The following is a 23,939-nucleotide window of genomic DNA, read 5'->3' on the forward strand; positions in this document are numbered from 1 at the left end:
ACCTCTGCAGGAGGGCGATTGCACATACACACAGTCTGGCCATGCTGAAGCATTCTGTCTCTGACTTTTTTTTGTTTTTTGTTTTTGTTTTTGTTTTTTTTAAGTGGTAGCAAACATTCGTTGAGTGCCGTGCACTATCTGGGACGGTTGGTGAGGTGTATGTACTATTATTCCAACTTTACAGAAAATAAAACTGAGACTCTTGAAATAAAGTAACCTGCCAGAGTCACAGAGGCAGAGCAGGGGGTGGGAACCACATCTCACTATGAGGGCTTTCGCCTTCCATGCCACACTTTAGCCCAGCCTGGCAAGTTGCTTCACCTCTTGGGGCCTCAGTTTCTGAATCGATAAAACACAGAAGCTCGTCTACGCCATTTCAGAGGTCCCTGCAAGTCCATCCGTGCCTAGTCTGAGTGGGGTCTCCCCTCCCCCCGTGCGACTTCCTCATTCTAGCAGTTGCTCTTCCTCTTCCTGTGGGCCCTCGGCAGGGGGGCCCCTCACACTGCTAGGCTGCCACTGACCCTAGGCTGTCACTGACCCTACATTCCTAGAGCTGAGAATTGCTCTGAGGGCCTATTCCACCTATTTTGAATATCCCCGTGGTGACAGGAAGTGTGTCTTTGGCAGTAGGTTTGGTTTTGGAAGGAGTCAGATCCCTTCTATATAGTCAAGTCTGGTAGATAAGAGAGCAGCATGCTTTTGTTGGGAGGAAAAAGTTATGTACAGCTTTAAAAATAGTGAGGCTGATCTCGTTGGAGTCATTAATTGACTCTGAAAGAATGTATTGAATCAGTCCACATCCTGCAGTCCTACTGTGGTTCTGACCCTGGATTCAGTGCTAAAATGTAAAATTGACAAGACCTCTGCCTTCAAGGACCATCTAGAATGAAGGGAATGCCAACATATATTGCTAAAAGAGAAGTTCCCCCAAAGTGTGAGCAGTGGTAACATCATTGAAATGACCCTGTCACTCTCTATACACACAAGCTGTAGTTTAAGACAGTGGGGCTCTGGTCAGGCCTTGTCTGTGTGCCTGGATTACGTGTGACTCTCTTGACAAGTGTGCTTCTTGCAGGTGTATGGCATGATTCGGTTCTCAGATGCCACAGGCCAGATATCTGACCTGAACAAAATGATGGTCCAGGAGCTGAATACAGCGTTAGACCTCAGTAATCCTCAGCACTACACACAGGCCATGTTCAAGCTGACAGCAATGCTCATCAGCAGCAAAGGTAATGGACAGAGGTACTGGGGAGCTCTGGGCTTGTTTGAAAATGAGTGTTTACCTTTGTTTTCCTTAGTGAGCTGGGGCTCCCCCAGTAGAGATCTCTGTGGTGTCTCTCAGGGGTAGAAGTAAACAAAAGACCATCATTGGCCCACCTGGTGCTCTGTCTTGTTGACTTGGGGAAGCAAGCAAAGGGTTCAGCCCGTGTTCAGTGCTTTCTCTGAACAGTGTGTGTTTGGTTGCAGATTGTGACCCACAGCTCCTTCATCATCTGTGTTGGGGTCCCCTCCGGATGTTCAACGAGCATGGCATGGAGACCGCCCTGGCCTGCTGGGAGTGGCTGCTGGCTGGCAAGAACGGAGTGGAAGTACCGGTAGGACACCTGCTGTGTTCAGCGCCTGAGGGTGGGGCTGGTGAGAGATGGAGAGAGCTTGACCTGGCTGCTCAGCTGACACGCTTGGAAACCCCAGGCAAGCCCCTTACCCTCTGGGCCCCCTCAGTCTCCTTATCTGTAAGATTGTGATATTAATGCCTGACCACCGGGCTATCTCGCTGACAACAGGGAATATATGTTAAAAGGATCCTAGTGGCTCCTAGAAGTTGTTGTTTCTCAAAAGCTCAGTAGAGGGAGCCATTTCCCTGAGAGTGGAACACATGGGATGTGATTGGGAGAGGTGGTAGTTGTCTACAAAGCCGTTTCTCTTGGCCTGCTAACTTTGGAAGGGGAAGTCTTCCTGGTATCCATATTTTTTTAAGTTGCTACTGGAGGAAGCCCCGAGGCAAGGTCATATACGCCCTTTCAACTGATTGGATGAATATCTAAGGACTGTTACATTTTTTCAAAGATCTTGTTAATTTTCGTAACAACAGGGAATTTGGCATTTTTTTCTGTGTTTCTTAAGATGACTTGAGATAAGTGGTCAAAAGGGGTGTTTTCTTTTCTTGTTTCCTGAGGAAAATGGAATATTTCCGAAGAAGGAATTAGAATGTTCCAGGCAGGTGCTGGTGGTGGCAGTAATCATCATACCTCACATTTGCCTGGGATGTTAGAACTGCATGGAGTTTGTGTTGGGCACACCATTCAGTTTGGGGAAATGTTTTGGTCCAGTTGGCCTCCATGGGAGATCACCTGGTTAGGGAGAGGCACTGATGGCAGCCTCTAAGGAGAGGGAGTCACCTGGGGCCCTGGGCTCACCAGTGGCTCCTGGACCCTTTCTCTGTGAACTAAAGTAGGCACTGGGTTCTCAGCCTGGCCAGCTCTGCTTGCATCAGGGAGCATGCAGAATGGCCTATGAGAGTCCTGTTGCCCCCTGCAGGGGCTCTGACTGCAGGGCAATGCTCCTCATCTGTATAATGAGAATAATAGCACGGACACCTATGACATAGAGTTGCTGTGGAGATTGAATGGCTTAATTCACCTCACGGGCCAGGAACAGTGCCCAGAACATAGCAGTCTATTAGTAAATACTAACTGCTGTTTGTGGTGGTGGCTGTTGTCATTGTCAGGTGGAAGATTCTGCATTGACAGCGATCTGCCATTGTTGTCATATACACCCATGTGCCCCCCCCGCTTTTTGGGTTTCATCTATTTTACTGCTGCATATGTTATGTGCCTCATAAAAGTGTTATTTTTGTTCTAAAAGTCAAAAGCTAGGGGACCTGGGTGGCTCAATCAGTTGAGCATCTGACTTCGACTCAGGTCTTGATCTTGGGGTCCTGGGATCGAGCCCCATCTCGGGCTCCTCACTTCGAGGGGAGTCTGCTTATCCCTCTCCCTCTTCTTCTCCCTCTGCCCCTCCCCTGCTCATGCTCTCTCTGTCTGTCAAATAAGTAAATAAAATCTTTAAAAATAATATTAAAATAAAAGTCAAAAACCTTTCAAAGAAATTAAGAAAAGGACTTTTTTAAAAGCCTTACACATTTATCCAGATAATAATTTCCATTTCTCACACTCTTCAAGTCTTCCTGTAGACTCAGATTCAATTGTTCTCTTCAGCCCAAAGAAATTCCCTCAGCATTGCCTGTAGTTCAGCTCTGCTGGAATAAATTCTCTCCGCTTTAGTTCACCTTCATTTTTTTATGCATATGGATATTTTTCCTGGATCTAGAATCCTAGGTTTACGGGTTTTTTCTTTCCTTTTGTTGCTTTTAGCATGTTAAGTACATCTATTTTCTACTGGCTTGCATTGTTTCCAGGGAGAAATTAGCAGTCATTCTTATCATAGTTCCTCAGGAGTTGCTATTGTTTGTTTAGGTTTTTCCTTTTGGCTGCTTTTAGGATGTTTCCCTTCATCTTTGATTTTTAATAGTTTGACTATGATAATGTGGTTTACTGTGTATTTCTACCTTTGGGGTTTATTGGGCTGCTTTAATTTAGAGATTTAGGGTTTTTCATCAAACTTGGAAAACTTTAGGCCAATATTTCTTTAAATATTTTCCCCCATTTTCTTGTCTCATTTTGGGATTCCAATTATACACACACATGTGGGTGGCTTCACGTTGTCCCACAGATCATTAACATTCTCTGCAGTTCTTTTCACTTTTCTCTCTCTCCCATTTCATTTTGGTTCATTGTAATTGTTCCATCTTCCAGTTCACTGCTCTTTTTTGATGCTTTATTCCTTCTATTGTTAAGCCATCTTATATATGTTTTATCTCAGATATCATGATTCTCAGATCTAGAATTTCTCTGTTTTATAGTTTGTATTTCTCTGAGATTCTCTGTATCTTCATCTAGTTTTTTCATCTTTATCTATAAATATTTGGTCATATTTACAATATTTATTTTATAATCCTTATCTGATATGTTCTAGTATCAGGGTCATCTGTGGGTCTGTTTCTGTTGATTTTTTTTCTTTAGTGTTTTAAATGTTTTTATTGCGTTGTAGACTTTGTGTATAGAAAAACAGTGGAGACTGAGGAGCACTGCTGTTTTACTTTCCCAGAAAATAGGTCTTTCTTTTGTTGGGTGACTAAAATAAAGGTTCACTGACCCCTACCCCTGAGGGGTCAGTCTTGGCAAGAAGGATAGATTTTTCCTACTTTTCACCCCACCTTCATTTCCCTTTCTCCCCCACCTCATCAAAATTAGAAAAGGGGTCATGGAAGGATTTTTATGCCAAACAAATTGCTGTTTCATTTGGGGTCTTTTGGACTCTGATCCATTTTCCCTGCCCCTGCCATGAGCAGTACCTCTGCTGGCTTCAGGTCTCTCGGCCTTTGGCAGGCCTTGTCCACCCACTTGTGTCCAGACCCAGCACTGGCCCATGAGCTGCTAGAGCTTGCTGCTTCCTGATAAAGTCTCTGTAAATCAGTTCTTTGTGGCTTTCTTATCTGGCACTCCTCAGCAGTCCAACAGATAAGCCTGGTTTTTTATATCCTCCAGACCATTCTTGCTGTTCACTTGGGACTGAAGGCCATCTGTCTCCTCACACTCCCTGTCCCTGCTTCTGTAAGGACCTGCTGTCCAGGCCCAGCCAACATCTTGGGAAGGCTTTTAACTTTTGTTTTTGTGTCTTGTATTGTTGGCTTCTGTTTTTAATTTTTTCTATTATAAAAACAATGTATGTTCGTTATAGAGAAGTTGGAAGATAGGAGTGTAATGAAAAAAACAAAAATTATTGATCACTCCAACTTTAGAGAGACAATTGCTGATGGCATCCTGATGGCTGATGGCATCTTCTGCATTCCTAGAGAGATAGAGCTATGAGTTTGTTGGGCTCATCTCAGCATGAAAACCCTCTTTGTGAGAGTCTGGGGCCCATATCGCACTAAGATGGGAAAGACCTCTGATCCCTTGGTATGGTGCTCAAATTCATGACCCAAAACAAATGAACCAGCCCCACCCTGACCTCCACCCGTCTGTGTCCAAATCTCTGTGAATGCCAACATAGTCCTTCCCTCTGCTCAGACAAAATCCTTACCATCATCCCTGACTCCCCTTTTGCACTTCCCACAAATGATCCTCACCAAATCATCTCAGATTTACTGTTCTACCTTTAAAGTATATCCAGAAGCTGACCACTTCCCAGCATCCCAACTGCTGCCTCCTGATCCCAATCTCCATCTCCCGTGGACTAGGGAGGCAGCCGCTGGCCTCCCTGCTTCCACCTGGGCCCTCTCTGCCTTCTCCACACATACACAGAGTGAGTCAGTAAAATATGGGTCACATTAGGTCCTTCCTGTTCCTCAGACCTGTCAGTGCTGCCCATGCTCACTCAGAGTAGAAGGCATACTTGTTTCTATGATCTGCAAGGCCCCTCTGCCACCTCAGCTTTCTTCCCCTCTGCTCCCCTTGCCTGCCCTGCTGTAGGCACACTGGGGTCCCTGCTGCCCCTGCCCTCCAGGCATGTTCCTGCTTTAGGCTTTTCCCTCTCTTGGCAGTGCTCTTTTCAGGCAGCCAGGAAGCTGCATACCTCACTTCTACATCTCCTCCAGGGCTTGTCTCAGCTGTACCCTGTCCACCGTGTCTAGAATATCCCACACATATGTCCATTCGTTCTTCTGAGCCCTTTCATGGCTGTTTTCCCCTTAGCTTTGATCAGCATCTGATATCTAGATCTTACTTCTCTTGCCATCTGTGACCCTGCCGTAGACTGGGTGGATGTTTGTCTTGTTCACTGCTCCATTCCTAGAGCCTGGAGGGGAAGCAGCCAGGTCCAGAGGCAGCAACCAGATGTGTTTGTTCAACACATGAGTGGGCATGCCACTTTGCTGTGGCTCATCAGCCCTGGAAGCCTTGAAGTTTCTTCCTCTAACATAAGACTTATATTTAGCTGCAGGAAACAGAAACTGGGCACAGTTCCTTGACCACCAGGGGCTATCCTCCTGGTGTCAGGGACAGCTCATTTATATCCTGGCTCGTGTCTGCGACTCTGCCACCCTGAGCATGTGGACTTGGTCCTCACCTTCAGGACCTCCAGATGGCTTCTGTGCCTCCATGCAGGAAGGAGGGCAGAGGACGCTGGCTGCCATGGCCTTCGCCCAGTTGATGCCCACCTGCTGCTTAGTGCTAATGAGAAGCATTGGCCACCCTAACCAGCAGAAGCCTGGGTGAGGGTACCTGTGACTAGTCACTTGGCCTCCCTGAATAAAACCATAATAAAGAAGGAGGGGATGGATACTGGGCAGGGAGCCAGGGCATTCACACCCCAAGCACCAAGCCTCGGTTACCACCTCTCTGCAGTGGGTCTGAATACCCTTGAAGGAGCTGCCAGGTATTGTTGGGCCAAAAGCAGAGGCTGCTCCCCTGCAGAACCACCCGGTGGCAATTGCAGACTCAGCTGGGCTCCCACAATTATTCCCTAGGCTAGTTAGGGGCATGAAGGTGATGTTCAGGGTCTGTGTTGGGTGGAGAAGATGAACGGGGCTCCAGAGCCAAAATCCAGCCCTGCCTTTGCCAGATTAGAGGCCTCAGCAGGTGACCGCACCTCTGCAACCACAGGTGCTTCAGGATTATTAGGAAGATTCAACCAGGTGAAGCCTGTTGAGGGCCCACCCAGCACTAGGCCCGTCCCAGGTGTGCTGACACCACAAAGCAGGAGGCCAGCACCTGGCCTAGTGATATTTCAAGAATGGGCTTTTTGGTAGAAAATGGCTGGGAAGTTAGATCATAGGTGATCTTTATTTTTTTGTTCATTCTTTCCTTGGTTTTCTAAATTTTTTTTAAAGATTCTATTTATCCGAGAGAGAGAGAGAAAGAGAGATATCATAAGCGGGGGGGGGGGGGGGGGCGGGGGAGGAGGTAGAGGGAGAAGCAGACTCCCTGCTGAGCAGGGAGCCCAATGAGGGACTCAATCCCAGGACCCTGGGATCATGACCTGAGCCGAAGGCAGATGCTTAACCGACTGAGCCACCCAGGAGCCCGTTTTCTAAATTTTGTTCGTTAAACATGTATTCTTTTTTTTTTTAAGGGGTGAGGAGGGGCAGAGGAGGGGAGAGAGGGAATCATAAGTAGGCTCCACCCCCAGCGCAGAGCCTGACACAGGGCTCTATCTCACGACCCTGAGATCGTGACCTGAGCCGAAATCAAGAGTCTTAACCAAGCTTAACCAGCTGAACCACCCAGGCGCCCCGAGCATGTATTCCTTTTATAATTAAACAACAGTAAGTACCTTTCTGTGCTTCTCAGAGACACTAACCACCATTGCATACTTGCAGTTTATGCGGGAGATGGCAGGGGCCTGGCAGATGACAGTGGAGCAGAAGTTCGGCCTGTTTTCCGCGGAGATAAAGGAAGCGGACCCCCTAGCAGCATCAGAAGCCAGTCAACCCAAACCCTGTGCCCCCGAAGTGACCCCCCACTACATTTGGATTGACGTATGTGCTTCCCCATGTCCCGCCCACTATAGCTTCGAGGTCAGGGGCTCCCCCTGGGGCCAATGGCCCAGTAAACACAGAGCTCCAGGTTTAAGACTGCCTTACCTGGGGACAGGGGCATGGCTATTCCAGCCTTCTGCCCAGGCCCTTGCTGGACTCGTTGTGCTTGCCCTAAGACCCCCACCCACCCTCCTATTGGCGCAGAGCCCCACTCGCTGGCTGTACTGGCTCTGCGGGCGGGTGGGCCAGGCCCCCTGCAGAACAGCATGTTCTCTTCCCACTCAGTTCCTGGTGCAGCGGTTCGAGATCGCCAAGTACTGCAGCTCTGACCAAGTGGAGATCTTCTCCAGCCTGCTGCAGCGCTCCATGTCCTTGAACATCGGTGGGGCCAAGGGGAGCATGAACCGGCACGTGGCAGCCATCGGGCCTCGCTTCAAGTGAGGGGCTCTCCTCTCGTGGTGGTGGCAGGGATGGCGTGGGGGAGATTTCTGTCAGAGTTGCTGGTGCAGTAGGCCCTCTGCAGGGGAGGTTCCCACGCTTGGTCTTTTTTTTTTACCAGAAACTGATCAAGCCCTAGTACCTGCAGGGCCCCTGGGAAGGGGATCTGAATGGAATGATCTGGCCCGCCATGCCCTTCCAGGGCTGAGGAAGTCGGCCAGCATGCTGTCCACAGCAGGGGAGTGTTCAGAAAGATGGTTCACTCATGGACCTGGGGCAGCCAAATGTTGGGCAGCCTTTCTAAATTGGTTGGGGGTGGATGGCAGCAAAAGGATTCTGGTGTCATAGTGGTGAGTGGAAAACAGCAGGTGGTGTGGCAGAGCTCAGGTGTGACGAGCTCAGACTGGGGGGCTGGCAGTGGCTTTGGGCAGGTCCCTTTACCCCTCAGAGATGGTCACAGAAAACTTCGGATCATGCTGACTACACCAAGTCGACTTTTGCCAAGTCCTGTGCAAAATACTAACCACATCAGGGGATACCCCCTTTTGGGGGGTGTGCGGCCTAGTAGGGAGGCTCAGGCCCGGTGCTCCGGTCAGGGGTGCTGTGCACACAGCAGGCAGGTCAGTCTGGCCTGGGGAGGGCCTGCAGGTGCCTGGGTCATCAGAAGGATGGTGAGGGTAAGCTACTCCTGCCTGGACCCCTTCCTGCTGCCCACTGCCAACACCAGCTCTTTCTGCCCCTCCCCTGAGCTCCAGACCCATGTTCCTGCAGCCCCCGGGCACCCCCTGGGACCATGCTTCTCAGACCACTGTGGGGAAGGGCTAGTAGTCTTTTCCCTCCATTTCTAGTCCATCACAGACGTGTACCTTTATAAAATGCATGAGAATAAATTACTGGAAAAGACTTCACACTGGACCCCCATAGGAAGGTGCAATTGCTGTAGAAACAAGCAGGTACCCCCTCTCAGTTTCCGTACTACCTCATCACAGACCAACACCATCTGTAGATGCCCATCGAGTAGCCCTGGCCTGGCAGAAACCAGGTGCTCAGTAAATTTCCTTTTCTTTCAGCTTGAATTAAATGTTCTACCTTTGTAGCCCCTATAGGTGACTGCACTCAGAAAGTAGTTTGCAGGTAGTTTGCAGATAGACAAACTTCTGGCCAAGGCAGATAAACACACAAATTGTTCATTTACCCCAGTTAGAGTGAAGGTTTTAAAAAACAACAACAACAAAAAAACCCTGTCTTAAGACATTTCTGGTACAATAAACCACGGTCCTGTCCTCCAAGAGCTCTGTCATCCAGAGACGTGCCCTGAGCCCAAGGGCCGCGTGGTTTGCACAGGAGCTAGGGACTCCTCGGGCATTCCTGGGCAGCGCGCTCTGACTTGGCCCTGGCGTTCTCTCGCAGACTGCTGACTCTGGGGCTGGCCCTCCTGCACGCCGACGTGGTCCCAAACGCAACCATTCGCAACGTGCTTCGAGAGAAGATCTACTCCACCGCCTTTGACTACTTCAGGTACCCCCGAGCTGTGCTGCGTGCAGGTGTCCCATACCCCAGAAGTCCTGGCACAAAATGGCGTGGCCTGATTTATGTGCTGCCCTCCTTGTTCGGTAGCTCTGGTGGCCCTGGGTTCGAAAGTCCTCAGCCCTGTGCTGTCTTTCCACGTGTGTGCTTAGTTAGAGCTAGCCTCCCTACGCAACGTACGCAAGTTTTCCCCCAGTTCAATTGACTGAAGAGATTAACTGCATCCATTTAACTTTCCAGTTCCTCTGAATGGTTACTGCATGAAGAATTGCTTTGCTAGCGCGCAGGTTGTGTTGTATAGAGACAGCTGTGGCTGCGCGATCGGCCACAAGCACGCCATTCGGCCGAGCGCTGTCCACGGCACTGGGAATAGTGGTGGAGGTGGCCATGGGAGGACTCAGAAAATCATCCCGCTTTTTTCCATGAGAATGAGATCGTTGTTGCTGATGACTAGCGCCGGGCTCACCTTTTGTCATTCAGAGACCATTCATGTCTGCTCTCACATGCTTTTATAATATGCATGGCTTCTAGTCCCAGAGTCCAGGCACTCAATTCTTGTCCTCTTGTGGTTGTTTGAAGTTGCCCCCCAAAGTTCCCTACTCAAGGAGAAAAGAGGCTGCGTGAAGACATAAGCATAATGATTAAATTTTGGACAGCCATGTTCTCAGACAAGAAGTACCTGACTGCCAGCCAGCTTGTTCCCCCAGGTAAGCCTTGTCCTCAGCTGGGCAGCTGCTCCTGGGTGGTGGGGCCGAGGCGTGGGGGCGGGCAAGACAGTGGTGCGCAGTGGGCAGCCCTGTAGGAGCCAGGTCAGAACAGTGAGGGTCCCGCCGAGCCTGCTGCACGGTCACCAGAGACCCAAAGCCTGTCCGGCCACCACTGGTCCTCCAGCCTCAGCTGACAAGCATGACTCAGTGCAGAGGGCCCTGAGCAGAGGCCACATGGCATAACTTCTCCCAGCACTAGCCCAGTTCACCAGCCCCGACTGCATATCTGACAGCCCATCCTGGGATAAGGCCCGTGTGCCAAGATGAATAAAGCACTGTCTACTGTCACCTGGTAGGTGATGTCAACATGAGGAGATCGTGGGAGCACCCCTCAAGGACAGGCCCTGGCCCACCGGAGTTAGGGAGCCAGAGAGAGTTTTCTGGAAGACGTGACATGTGAGCTGAGTCTCCAGGGGTGAATAGGAGCGAGCCAGGGTGGACAGGGTTAAGGAAAAGGCGCTACAGTGTAAGCAAGCAGCAAACCACAAAGAAACACGTTCCTATTTCCCCAGCACAAAGTAGGGCTGAGGAGCGCAGTTTCTGCAGGCAGACCCCCAGCCGACAACCTGACTGTAGGGAAAGGAAAGGCAAACTAAAAAGCAAGCACAGAGATTTTCTGAGGCGGCGTCCTGGCTTCACGGAGAGCAGGGCCAGCAGCACTTCTCGCCTGCCCGCACGGCCCGACTCACTGCTCTGTTGAAGGGCAGCGTGATGCTGGCCGAGAGAGCTGTTGGTAATTGATCAGGATCGCCACCCACATTTGTTTTCTTCTATTTTAAAAGCTAGGAGAGGTGCGCCTGGGTGGCTCAGTTGGTTAAGCGTCAGACTCTTGATTTCAGCTGGGGTCACGATCTCAGGGTCGTGGGATCGAGCCCCGTGCCGGGCTCTGCGCTCAACGGGGATTCTGCTTGAGATTCTCTCTCTCTGCCCCTCCCCCACACATTCATGCACGCACTCTCTCTCAAATAAATAAATAAACTCTTTTTTTTTTTTTTTTTTTAAATTTTATTTATTTGACACAGAGAGAGAGCACAAGCAGGGGGAGCGGCAGGCAGGCAGGCAGAGGGAGAGGGAGAAGCAGGCTCTCCGCTGAGCAAGGAGCCTGATGCGGGGCTCGATCCCAGGACCCTGGGATCATGACCTGAGCCGAAGGCAGCCGCTTAACCGACTGAGCCACCCAGGCACCCCAATAAATAAAATCTTAAAAAAAAAAAAAGTTAGGAAGAATATAATACATTTTAGTAAGCTTTCTATGTAGAATGGTTAAAGAAACTTCCCCAGGGCACCTGGCTGGCTCAGGCTGTAGAGCGTGTGACTCTTGATCTCAGGGTGGTGAGTTCAAGCCCCACCTTGAATGTAGAGCTTACATTAAAAAAACAAAAACAAACACACACTTCCCAGAGGTTGGTTTATTCTTCACATCCATCAACACCATGTCTTTCCCTCCCTGCTCTTCCACTGATCACCTTATCTCTGGTGAAAATCCAGACGCCTCATTCTGGAAGCAACAATGTGTTTCCCTACAGATAACCAAGACACCCGGAGCAATCTGGACATAGCAGTCGGCTCTCGGCAGCAGGCCACTCAAGGCTGGATCAACACCTACCCCCTGTCCAGCGGCATGTCGACCATCTCCAAGAAGTCAGGTCGGTTGAAGGTTTGCTGATAGGTCCCTCTGGTCTGAGTCACATCCTGGCGGTTCAGACAGTGAGCTGAGCACTGAAAGGCAGCTTCCTTTGGGTTCTAGAAGTGAAGGATGGGCCAATGAACTCGGAAGAACACACCTGGGCCTTTTGTCTCCTCCACAGGCATGTCCAAGAAAACCAACCGGGGCTCCCAGCTGCACAAGTACTACATGAAGCGGAGGACGCTGCTGCTGTCCCTGCTGGTAAGGTGACACCCATCCTATGCCCACAGCACCGGGAACGGGAGCAGAGTGGCACATGGGTGCACACAGAAGGCATATTGATGTCTCATCTCACCAGGCCACCGAGATTGAGCGTCTCATCACATGGTACAATCCACTGTCGGCCCCGGAGTTGGAGCTGGACCAGGCCGGAGAGAACAGTGTAGCCAACTGGAGGTCCAAGTACATCAGCCTGAGTGAGAAGCAGTGGAAGGACAACGTTAACCTCGCCTGGAGCATCTCTCCTTACCTGGCCGTGCAGCTGCCAGCCAGGTGGGGCCCTGGTCACACCTGCCTGATGAGGGCCTTGCCAGAAGTCCAGTACCAGGGCACCTGAGTGAGGAGGAATATGATGTGGTCACTGCCAAGGACGGTCGGGGAAGTGATCTTAGAGGCCTGGTCCTCTGCCCTAGATGTTGACCCAGTCTTTCTGTGCAGTGGTTACACAGCACAGACTCCTGCCTGGAGTGCCCCAGTACCCCAGAGCCCATGCAGGAAGCGTCAGAGCACATTCGAGGAGGATGGGAATCACATGGAGGCTGTCTGTCACTCCAGGGAGGCAGGCCTGGGGAGCCTTTGGTTTGTTCCCACAGGTCTTTCAGCAGCAGGCTCCTCAGATTAGGTGGCCAGCAGCCAAGTGCCCTGTGAACTCTCCTCTCGTAGCTCTCCAAGGTCAGAACTCTTAGACCAATGGTAGCCAAGAGGGGCCTCCCAGGACCCTGTGTTAAGTCCCCCAGAAGAAGTGCATCTACCCCACATGCAGGGGTGGACATTTCTTCCCCATGAGCCCACACTTGCCTACTTACTGCTTCCTCCTGGTCCTGATTCAGTCCTCTGGATCAGGACCACAGCCTGGAAAGTCCATGGAAGTCATGGAAAGTCCACCTTTCCTGGGGCGGTGACCCCTGAAAACTTGTACCCACCCTCCCATCTGCTGACGTACCTTCCGGCCTACGGGCTGCCACGCCATAGGTGGGCTGCTTTGGCACCAGGGCAAGGGGCTGTTCTGAAGGCAAGGACTATAAAGGGGGGCGTCCTTTGATTGGGGAGCTTGAGATCGTTCTGGCATTCATGTCATAGCCAGTCATGATGCTGTTTATTGTGAACACTCATGGTCAGAGTTACCAGTATGTCAGTAGCGTAGTGTTTGGGTGTCACTTGGCATTAATCTGCATCCCTCCAGTTCAGGTTTCCCTCTACCTGCCTCTCTTCCGTGGAGGTGGGAGAGGCCACCCCACCCACACCCTCCGTGTGCCATAGGTTTAAGAACACAGAAGCCATCGGCAACGAAGTGACCCGTCTCGTGCGGTTGGACCCAGGAGCTGTTAGTGACGTCCCCGAAGCTATCAAGGTAGTTAGTGTAGCACGCGCTGGGGCCTGGGCTCAAACTGCACAAGAACAGAAATGCCTCCCAAATGCCTGGAAACTAGAACTGTGACAAAAACCTGGCAACCTCAGCAGGATAATGACTTTTCTAATTTCCTGTGTTTTCCATTTCTCGAGTGAGGCCTTTATTATGCTTATAGTAGAAAAATACTGAGTGTACTTTACCCAAGTTAAAGTTATGCTACTTTACATCATGTATCAGAAGCATTTCCCCACGGTGTTGTAAGTGCTTCATCATCATCACTTTGGGACTGCCCCTGAGGTAACGGGGTGGGCCGGGTGTTCCCGAGGGGCGTCAGGGCCTGCCTGTGCCAGACCGCCTCCCTGCTTCTTCCCAGTTCCTGGTCACCTGGCACACCATTGACGCCGACGCGCCCGAGCTCAGCCACGTGCTGTGCTGGGCACCCGCCGACCCGCCCACGGGCCTCTCCTACTTCTCCAGCATGTACCCGCCGCACCCTCTCACCGCGCAGTACGGGGTGAAAGTCCTGCGGTCCTTCCCGCCGGTGAGCCCGCGTCCTGCCTGAGTCGGCCTCAGTGGGACCACCAGGCAGTGCTGGGGTGGAGACAGGAAGGACGGGCTTTATCTCAAACTTGATGTGGGCCTGGTGAAACATGGGTCCATCTTAGAGCAGGTCTGCATCCCCGCTTCTGTTCAGGCGGTCAGAGAAGACAGATTTGAGTTCTGATTCAGATACGTTAGGAAGTTGACTTGAGTTTGGTGCTAGTTTTAGCTGTATGGGCACAATCGCCCAGCTGTGGGCTCTTGGGAAGCCTGGGAATCCCATGTGACAGCCACAGTGACAGTGACTCACCGAGGCCCCAGCACACGGGCCTGCTGTGACCTCAGCCCTTGTCCCCGAGCAGGCCCCCAGCAGTGAACACACATGGGCGGGCCCTTCCCCTGTCCTCATTCCTTTTGCTTTTTCTCACCCATCATGTGTTTCAAGCCATCGGCCATTTTCCTTGCTGTCCTCTGGGTTTTCCCTGGTTCTCAGTCCTCTGCAAGACAGTGTCCCATGGGCTGAGTGACAGCGGGGCCATTCCAGGTTGGAGTGGGGCCCTGGGACAGCCATCTGTGTTGCTTTTGTTTTCACTGTCCTGGAGGTAAGGAATTGTCTTCCCTTCCTGGAGGTCATGATTGCTCATCCACCTCCTTTGCAGGATGCCATCCTGTTCTACATCCCCCAGATTGTGCAGGCCCTCAGGTATGACAAGGTAAGGCTGTCCCAGCATGTGCTGTCCCTTCTGAGAGCCGTGCCGGGCGGGGGGGGGGTGGGGGGGCCCTCGGCAACAGGGATGGGGCCTTGGGAGCAGGGTCTCTGAGCTCTTCTCACACACACCCCCACACACACTGGCCACAGGGTGCTCATGGTCAGGAGGCCCTCCTCACCCCGCCTCACCCTGAGGCCCCGTCTTGCTGTGCAGGGTCAGTGGGCTCTAGAAATATTGCCCGCCACTTCCTCAGTCCCTGAATCCAGCTCCCTCGTCTCTTCAGTGGGAAGCAGGGAGGGTCAGACAAGATGATGTATGTTTGGTGTGCTTGGGCTGCCAAAGCAAGGAACCACAGAATGCGGGGGTTAAATGTATTTCTCACAATTCTGGAGGCTGGAAGTTGGAGATCAGGGTTCCCATAGGGTTGCTTTCTCTTGAGGACTCTCTCCTTGGCTTGCAGATGGCTGCCATCTCCCTGTGTCCTCATGTGGTCTTCCCTCTGTGTGTCTGTGTCCTCATCTCTTCTTATAAGGACCCCACTTGGACTAGATGCCACCCTAATGATCTCATCTGAATTTAATCACCTCTTTAAAGGCCCGTCTCCAGACACCGTCACACTGAAGCGTGTACGACTTCAACCCATGAATTGGGGATTGGGGGGGCACAGTTCAGCCCTGCACGTATAGCATACCTGTACGTGAGATGCCTAGCCCAGAGCCTGGCACAGAAACACCCCCCTGACACGGGGCTGACCACAACCCCGAACCCACACTACCCGTGCTTCATCCCAGCAACCCCCTCCACCCGTGCTCGAGTCTGAGTCCAGCAGCAGTAGCCGCCCCTTTCCCGCTCCTGCCGATTCCGCTCCGCACTGCATGGGGCGCCAGAGCCCGCTGTGTCAGGCTGAGCCCTTGTGGTGGCAGTGAGCACTGGCCAGGTGTCCCGGGGCCAGCTGCTTCCCCACGGATTGGCAGGATGCTCTGGCTCAGTCCACAGACCAGAGTGCTTCTAGACCTGTAGCCAGCCTTTAAAGACTGAGTCCTGTCTTAGCGCGGTAGCTGCCAAAAGCCCTCCAACTCTGAGCAGGTAGTTTTGGTACTGTGCCGGAGTTTATTCACCAAGCCAGGGCCCAGCACTTGGGGGCCCGTCACAATGCGCCTTTTCTCCAGGCACCCATTTCCTCTCCCTCCCCTCCATCATCTTCTCCCTCTACTCTTTGTAAAGAGTCTTTGCTTCCACCCCAGCCCTAGAACGCCTAGCTCCCCAGGTGGTGTGCTCCATGCTCTGCTCTGCCCGTGGCCGCGGGGGCCTCCATGGGCTGCCGTTCGCATAGAGGCGTGGGTGGGGGCTGCGGCCAGCGTGTGCGAGTCAGGCGGGCTGCTCTTGGTTTCATTTGGCCATGATTTTTTTTTTTTTTTTTAAAGATTTTTTTATTTATTTATTTGACAGAGAGAGACACAGCGAGAGAGGGAACACCAGCAGGGGGAGTGAGAGAGGGAGAAGCAGGCTTCCCGCGGAGCAGGGAGCCCGATGCGGGGCTCGATCCCAGGACCCTGGGATCATGACCTGAGCCGAAGGCAGACGCTTAACGACTGAGCCACCCAGGCACCCCTGGCCATGATTTTACATAAGCTGTTTACCACAAAAATCCTGATACATTTTTTTCTCTTTTTTTTTTTCTAGTTTTCAAAATTGGGTTAATTCCTTGGCATTATCCAAAAATGACTATGAGTTTTTCTCCTTTTTTTCTCCCACATATCATTATAAACTCATGGATTTTGATGTGTTTGGTCTGTCTCAAGCCACTAGTTATTTTTGATGCCCACCTTTCTGACTCCTGGGAATCCCCGAGTGTCCCTTCTTTGATCGTTAGTCCTTGATAACCTTGTTTTCCAGGAAGGACAAGATATTCTAGGTTCTTCTTGTTTTCTGCCTCAGACCTGGAATCACCCATTTTCCAAGGAACTCCAATTCATTTTACTGAGACAACATAATCTAAACGCTAAGAATGGTCACTGTCATTGAGTTGGTCATGGTTTCTAGGCCTTTGTAGTAGATAGAGCTTTTTGCTTTTGTTTTTTTGTTTGTTTTGTTTTTTTTAGAGGAAATACATCATGAGATTATACTAATATTTTTTTTTTTAGTATACTAATAATTCCAATTCAAATGTAGGATTATAGTTTTTTACTTTAGTTGAGTTTATGTTTGAATCTTTTAATACTAAAAATATTGGTTTCTAATAACATTAACATACTATTTCTTTGCATTATTCCACTATATTAATAGTTTCAAAGTAACAATATATTATTACAACACAATTACTAAAAACTGGGTCAGATTTTTTTGTCTTTTGTTCTTGGTATATTTTCCACTGGGAACATACAGTCAGATTACTCGTTTTTTGTTTTTGTTTTTTAATTTCATCATCTTTTCGGCAAAACGGGTTTATTTGGGAATAAAAGAGAATTGCAATCTGGGACAGACAAGCTGTGGCAAAACCATAGGCAAGTCCCTAGATTACTCAATTCTTTTTTTATTTTTTGAGAGAGTGTGCGTGCGCAAGCAGGAGGCAGGGAGAGGGAGAGAGAGAATCCCAAGCAGGCTCCACACCCAGCACAGAGCCCGACGTGGGGCTCGATCTCACGACCTCAGGATCATGACCTGAGCTGAAATCAGGAGTCAGATACTTAACCGACTGAGCCACCCATGTCCCCCGCAAATTACTCAATTTTAAAGTCACTTGAAATGATTCTTCTCTGTGAGGTTATGTCAACTCAAGACTCAGCTAGCTTCATTGGTTTCTTTCTTGCTTTCCATTTCTAGGGTTTTTGTTGTTGTTGTTTAAGTCTGAGCTTGATGGGATACAAATGTATTTGCTTATATTGTTTTTAAGAGAAGGATAAACCAAAACTAGTAAAAATGGCTGAAGAGGGAGCAGACAGGATGGAAGTGGCCATACTTAGTAATTTTTTTGACTTTGGAATTATCTCATTGCTTGTATAATTAGTTATAAAACAAACATGGATTTGTTTTCAACCAAATTGTCTGGCAAGGCAGATAGTAAATTCATTAAGAACCGCACGGGGATGAAATGCTAAAACCTTTCCCAAAGCTAGAAGGCTCCATGGGCCTCAGTGACTGATGACACTTCCTCCTTGCTCAGACGGCTGCCTGCCTCCACCTCCCTGTGATAGTGTGTTCATTACTTCTTTGAGTCCCCTCTGTGGTATCAGCAAAACTGACCACATTACTATCGTAAAAGGACATAACTCAGGAACAGCCAGGTGGAAGGGCAGCATTGGGCAAGGGATGTGGGAAGGTTGCAGAGCTTCCATGCAGTTTGGGCGCATGGCTCTCCCCACACCTCCACCAGCCCAGAAGCTCCGCAAACTTTTATTTAAACACACTATAAGTTGAACATTCATAGTTTATCTTTAGATCCTTTTGCTGGGCTCGCATTGGGAAATTATTTGAAATTTGACCTGCTTGGTAAGCCCACCCAGCCAAGTTGAGGACATCTATCCAAAGACTACTTTACCAGATGCAGGGGCCACAAACTACAGTGGTCGGGGGAGAGGCCACTCCTTCAGAAGTCTTCCAGAAAGGCCAGCACCTTTTTTAACTTTTGGACAGGGTAATTAAAACTGGAGCTACGAGTAGCAGAACATGACTAAGAAGGAGAAAGAGGAGAGGTCCTTAGGATAGTGGTCATCGTGTGTCAACTCATGAAGAAGTGTCTGTGTGTTAGAATTTTCTGGAACTTGCCCATCACTGTGGAACATTGTTCCAAACAACCAGTTTATAGCTGAGTTTAGGTACCCAGCCTACTCATTCCTCGTACTTGACAACAGCAGAAATTGAGAGTTCTGGTTCTTAGAGAGTTATGGTTCTTAAGAGTCCAGGGGAAAGCACAGAGGAAACAAAAGCTGGCTCCTTCCTGTTTTGCAGACCCCACCGCCTGGGGCCCCATCTGCCCCAGCTAGCAAGCTAGAACTTGGCCTAGCCCCTGGACTGGGCTCACACATCCCTGGGTGCGCTTGCTCACACAGCCGGAAACCACTGGTCCTCACTTCTTGCTAGGTCCTCAAGTGCTGGGAGTCCACTCCTGCACTGGGTTAGAGTCTCTCTCAGTGCAGAGGTGTCCAGGCCTGGGCTGATGGTGACCCTGCTCTCCTATAGATGGGCTACGTGCGAGAGTATATTCTGTGGGCAGCATCCAAATCCCAGCTTCTGGCACACCAATTTATCTGGAACATGAAAACTAACATCTATCTGGATGAAGAAGGGCACCAGAAAGACCGTGAGTATTTGTCACCTTCCCTCAGTCCTCACCCCCCTCCAGAGCCCTCCAGGGCCTGTGCTGCCCCAGCCCATCCCTCTGCGTCCCATCCTTTAGTGGGAACGCCTCATCTTTAACACCCAGCGGGAGCAGGACCCCCTCCTTCATGAAGCCTTTGCTAACCTCACCTGCAGACACCCTGCCTACCCTGGCAGCTCCCCAAGCACATGCAAGAGCTTCTTCTCACCCTGCCCTTGACCTAGCAATTCCATGTGGGGACGAGGCAGCCACCCAGGGCAAACAGTTCTCAAATAGAGCTTGTCCACATCTTCCCACCCTTAAAAACTAGTGAGGCCCCCGGAGAGCTTTGGTTTACACAGGCTTTAGTTCTCAATGTTAACCAGTGTTGGACAGTAAAACCAAGACATTTAAAAAAAAGATAAGCATGTTAACATAAATAACATATTTTTGTGAAAAATAATTCAAAAAGGAGTGAGAGTGTTGCTTTACAGTTTTGCAGATCTCTTTAATGTCTGTAATGTCATAACATCTTTCTGCAGTAAAAGACAGCAGGATTCCCATTCCACTTCTGCATTTAACCTGTTGGAATATGCTGTTTTGGTTGAAGTCAATGCAGGGAATTCAGCTTCACGCAGACATGGAGCTGGAAAAGGAAGGAGGATTTTAGTTGTCTTTCTGGTCACTACAGATAGTCTCAGTTGATACTGCACCAAACACAAGTGATAGGTTCTTAATGATTAATTGTAACGTGGATTTGAACTCATGTCAGCGAGTTTCTCATGCTCTTTCTTTGAAGTCCACTGGTCTACCCAGCGCTCACACCCACACCCGCCCCCCGCAGGACTTTGCAACATTAAAAATCACACATGTGAATGCCCCACTGCTCTTACAAACCAGAAACATCTTCAAGTGCTGGGAAGCTGTCAAGCTCACAGTCACAGATGCAGGTTTCCCAAAACTTAGTCGTTTTCCTTAAATGGCAGATTCACCTTGGTCATTTTCAAGAAAATACCTGTCATATACCTAAGTCCAAATAACTATATTTTTGTCCGTCGGTCACTCTTCTAAGTAAAAATGATGTTCCCTGAAACAAGAAGTTAGTTCAGTTGGAAAGTCCAACGCAAGGCGCTTTCCCACGGGAGCACAGCACCTGCGTACTTCACACGCGGCCGACTGCTGCGTGACTTCCGCGTCCTCACACAGAGCATCACAGATGTCTTCGGGGTAGAGTGTCATCAGATTAGTCCTTGCTTATTGCCTCACCAGGGCATTCTTAGTGACACTGGCTTTTGTTCACACCACGGCAGCAGAGCCATGAGGATCCAGTGACCACTAGCATCTTGGCCGACTGTTTGTGCCCAACCTCGCAAGCATCTACACAGCAAGGAGGGCAAACAGCCTATCGGTGTGGTTTTGACTGGGGGTTCTTGAAGGGTCCCAGGGACCCTCCAGGCAGTTACAGACCACACTCTCGGGGCAGCTGAGCTGGCCTGGGTGCTGGGGAACACCTGAACACCTGGACTGCACATCTGGCAAACGTGGGGTTTCCTTGAGGGCCTTCGGTGGCCCAGCTGCAGGCTCACCCTCTTGGTTTCTCTGTCAGCTGACATCGGTGACCTCTTGGAGCAGTTAGTGGAGGAGATCACTGGCTCCTTGTCGGGCCCAGCCAAGGACTTCTATCAGCGGGAATTTGATTTCTTTAACAAGATCACCAACGTGTCAGCCATCATCAAGTAAGTGGCATCTCTCAGTCCTGGCTCATGGGAATTGCCTGGAGGACCCCCGCTGATTCTAATGAACAGCCAGGGTTGGGAATCTCTGCCCTGGCAAGTCAGGTCTCTTGGAAATAGAGCAAAATGCACAGCCATGCAAATTTCAGAAAACCTATCATAGTTTCCTTCTGGATAGTGTCCCGTAGTTTGAGGCCACTCTGCTCTCTCCAAGTTCTGAAGGGACCTAGGGTATTAGGAAAACCAGACTCCTTTGTAGCTCCCAGTGTCGTTTTACTGATTTACCTCCTGGGCCATCCATGTATGAGGGCTGACGCCATCCTTGGGCATTGGTGGCCCTGCCTGTTTGGGACGGGGCCCTGGAGTCATCAGCTGGCCAAGGGCCTAGGGGAGGCCCCAGCAGGGGAGCACTGGCTGCCTGTCCTCCTGGGTGCCTCATTGCCCGGGCTGTCCCTGGTGCTCAGGCCTCTCTCATCTTGGTCACCAGGTGGCTTCGCCCATATGTCCTGAGGCCCTTTCCTGGGCCCAGTACGAAGTACAGTGGTGATGCAGCAGCTTCTAGGCCACAGAGGCCTCAAGGGGTGGGGGGGGGGCATTCCCTGGGTGTCCCTCCAGGCACCTGGTTCCACTCCACCCTGTCATCCTCGTCCTGCGGATGCAGGAGGTCGGAGGGCCCTGCCCAAGGTCACGCTGCAAGTAAACAACAGGACCAGCACTTGAGCATAGGCCCCAGAGCCAGCTGCGTCCCCTGTGTGTGTCTCCGACAGCAACGTCGCACACCGCACACAAGTGAGGGGGAAGGACAGCCAGAAAACTCCACCTCAGTCCCCCAGGGGCCACGCAGCCCCTGATGAGTGTGGGGCAAGTATCCCTCAGAGTGGCCTCCCGGAAGAGCTGGGCCTCGCAGGGCCCTCAGTAGTAGCTAGAACTAAGAGGAAAGGAGCGGAGAGGCAGACAGGAGGGGCCCTGCCTGCCCCCAGAAACCCCAGAGGCCAGTTCCTGCAGTGACAAAGCAAAGCATTTCTGTCCTGTTTCTCAGGCCCTACCCTAAAGGAGACGAGAGGAAGAAGGCATGCCTGTCAGCTCTGTCTGAAGTGAAAGTGCAGCCGGGTGAGCAGGCCCCAGTCGGCTGATGAGCTGGGCTTCTTCCTGCGGGCGGGTAGGGCGGGCATGGGGCCCAGGGAAGGTGGCCAGCCCACGTCAGCCTGGGCCCTGGGGCACCCGGTGTCCCTCTCCACACTCTGCCCCTGGTGAGCTGGGAGCCACTTCTCACCTGACACTCTTCATCTTCCTTGCTGCCTTCTATTTCTAAAAGCCCAGACACTGTCCTTGGCAGCTGTTACTCTAGAAGGTTCCTGAACTCCAGTGGAACAGGAGCAACGCAGGCTGCACAGACAGTGGGCATGAGTGGGGGTGTCACAGGTGTGCCGGGCTGAGGGTGCCTGTCCCCCAGAGGGGAAGTTGCTCCCTGGTGCCTACCAGCTGTTGCCATGTGGGAATTTGAGCCCAGTGCAGCCAGCTCTGTGCTTTCTCAGGCTGGAAGTCCAGACTTCACAGGTCTCCATTTTTAACCATGGGTACAGGCTTGTTTTTTCAAAACCCTGGCCGTCCTGTGCAAACATTCACACCGGCTGTCCTTGGTTTAGACCTTTCCTTGACTTGTGTTGAGCCCCCTAACCTGCCCAGTGCAAACAGCAGCTCAGCTTCTCAGAGAAGGCTTGACATCCACATGGGGTCTCAGTTTCCCTGGTCCACGAGCCCCCAGGCCCCCACAGCCCATGCCACCGGGTCTTGTCCTGGAGGCACTGGGGAGCAGTAGATTGCACTCCTGAGAGAGCGGCTGGAGCCAGCCAGGGAAGGAGGATGTGAGCAGGGAGGGGGGGCATGATCCTTCTGCCCTCCTTCCCCTGGCAACAAAGCCCACCTGACCACACAGCAAGGCCTCACATTGCTCCCCCGAAGACCCAGCCCATCCTGTCTCAGGGCCCCTCCTGGAAGCCCACTCCCCAGTGGGGATCTCTTGCACTTCCCAGGGCACATGCGTGCGCACGCACACACACACACACACACTCACGGTGGGGGGTGGGGGGTGGACTGCCAGCTCCTTGACCAGGAATGGGCTTTCTCTTGTCCTCCCCACTTAATGTGTGTGCTGAGAAAAGGGAGTAAGAGTCAGTGGGGTGAATCCAAGAACTGAGGGGTTCAGGGTGCACAGAGGCAGGGTAGGAAGCTCCCGTGTGTGCCCTATGAGAGCAGGCAGCCCCGCACCCCACATTGAGTGGCCGGTGGGGCTCCGAGGAGCAGCGTGCTAGGTCTGTGAAGCTGAGGGTTGGTGCGTCCTCCTGGAGAAGTGTCTCCTGGGAGGTGGCAGCTCTTTTGTTAGATATCAGGAAGGACCCAGGGAAAGACCACAGATCAGGGAGGACAGACCCTTAACGGCCACAGAATAAGATGTTATTGGTGCCCCAGAGGAAGACCTAGAAGCCCCGTCTGGGGGGAGAGGGAGGTCATACTTGGGCTCCCTGTGACTTGCGCTCTGTCCCTGCACAGGCTGCTACCTGCCCAGCAACCCTGAGGCCATCGTACTGGACATCGACTACAAGTCCGGGACGCCCATGCAGAGGTAAGAGGTGGCCTGCCATCTGGCAGCTCCCTTACACCCAGTTCTCCTTTGCCCCAGCACCCATGCCATGTTCCTTCTGTTGTCTTTCAGTGCTGCTAAAGCCCCGTATCTGGCTAAATTTAAGGTGAAACGATGTGGAGTTAGTGAACTTGAAAAAGAAGGTCAGTGAAGAATCTCTGACACAGTTTGGGATCTAAGCGTTTTCCCTGGATGATGCCAGTTTCCTTGGGCGTGTTTAGTTTATGACCAGCTCCCTGTGAAAGGTGATGTCCCTCCGCTCTCAGTCTGAGCCCGTTTAGGAATGGCATGGAGCTGGTGTAGTGACAGAGCCCTGGAGGCCGGCCCCAGGTCAGCCATCAAGTGCAGGAGACACCTTCCTGAGGCTGATTGGCCCAGGGCTTCAGGGGCTGCCGTGCAAGCGACACAGAGATGTATTCCCCCACGGTTCTGGAGGCCTGAAGTGCGACTCAGGGTGTCGGCATGGCTGTGCTCTTTCTGAAGGGT

At 51.2% G+C, this 23,939-nt stretch overlaps 1 protein-coding gene across 2 annotated transcripts in view; it reads left to right on the forward strand.

Annotated features, from left to right (window-relative positions):
• Positions 1–23,939, forward strand: part of PI4KA (phosphatidylinositol 4-kinase alpha) — a 118,474-nt gene that overhangs the window by 88,841 nt on the left and 5,694 nt on the right. For both annotated transcript variants that reach the window (XM_078060681.1, XM_078060682.1), the window contains exons 31-47: positions 1,076–1,232; positions 1,471–1,598; positions 7,385–7,543; positions 7,829–7,980; positions 9,392–9,499; positions 10,088–10,215; positions 11,802–11,921; positions 12,084–12,163; positions 12,261–12,454; positions 13,442–13,532; positions 13,906–14,073; positions 14,732–14,785; positions 18,962–19,082; positions 20,686–20,815; positions 21,852–21,922; positions 23,363–23,435; positions 23,526–23,596. In XM_078060681.1, coding sequence (XP_077916807.1) covers positions 1,076–1,232; positions 1,471–1,598; positions 7,385–7,543; positions 7,829–7,980; positions 9,392–9,499; positions 10,088–10,215; positions 11,802–11,921; positions 12,084–12,163; positions 12,261–12,454; positions 13,442–13,532; positions 13,906–14,073; positions 14,732–14,785; positions 18,962–19,082; positions 20,686–20,815; positions 21,852–21,922; positions 23,363–23,435; positions 23,526–23,596 — 2,005 coding nt within the window. The remainder of the gene's footprint in view (positions 1–1,075; positions 1,233–1,470; positions 1,599–7,384; positions 7,544–7,828; positions 7,981–9,391; positions 9,500–10,087; positions 10,216–11,801; positions 11,922–12,083; positions 12,164–12,260; positions 12,455–13,441; positions 13,533–13,905; positions 14,074–14,731; positions 14,786–18,961; positions 19,083–20,685; positions 20,816–21,851; positions 21,923–23,362; positions 23,436–23,525; positions 23,597–23,939) is intronic.

The sequence above is a fragment of the Halichoerus grypus genome, chromosome 13 (genome assembly GCF_964656455.1).
Source record: "Halichoerus grypus chromosome 13, mHalGry1.hap1.1, whole genome shotgun sequence".
NCBI classification, from domain to species: Eukaryota; Metazoa; Chordata; class Mammalia; order Carnivora; family Phocidae; genus Halichoerus; species Halichoerus grypus.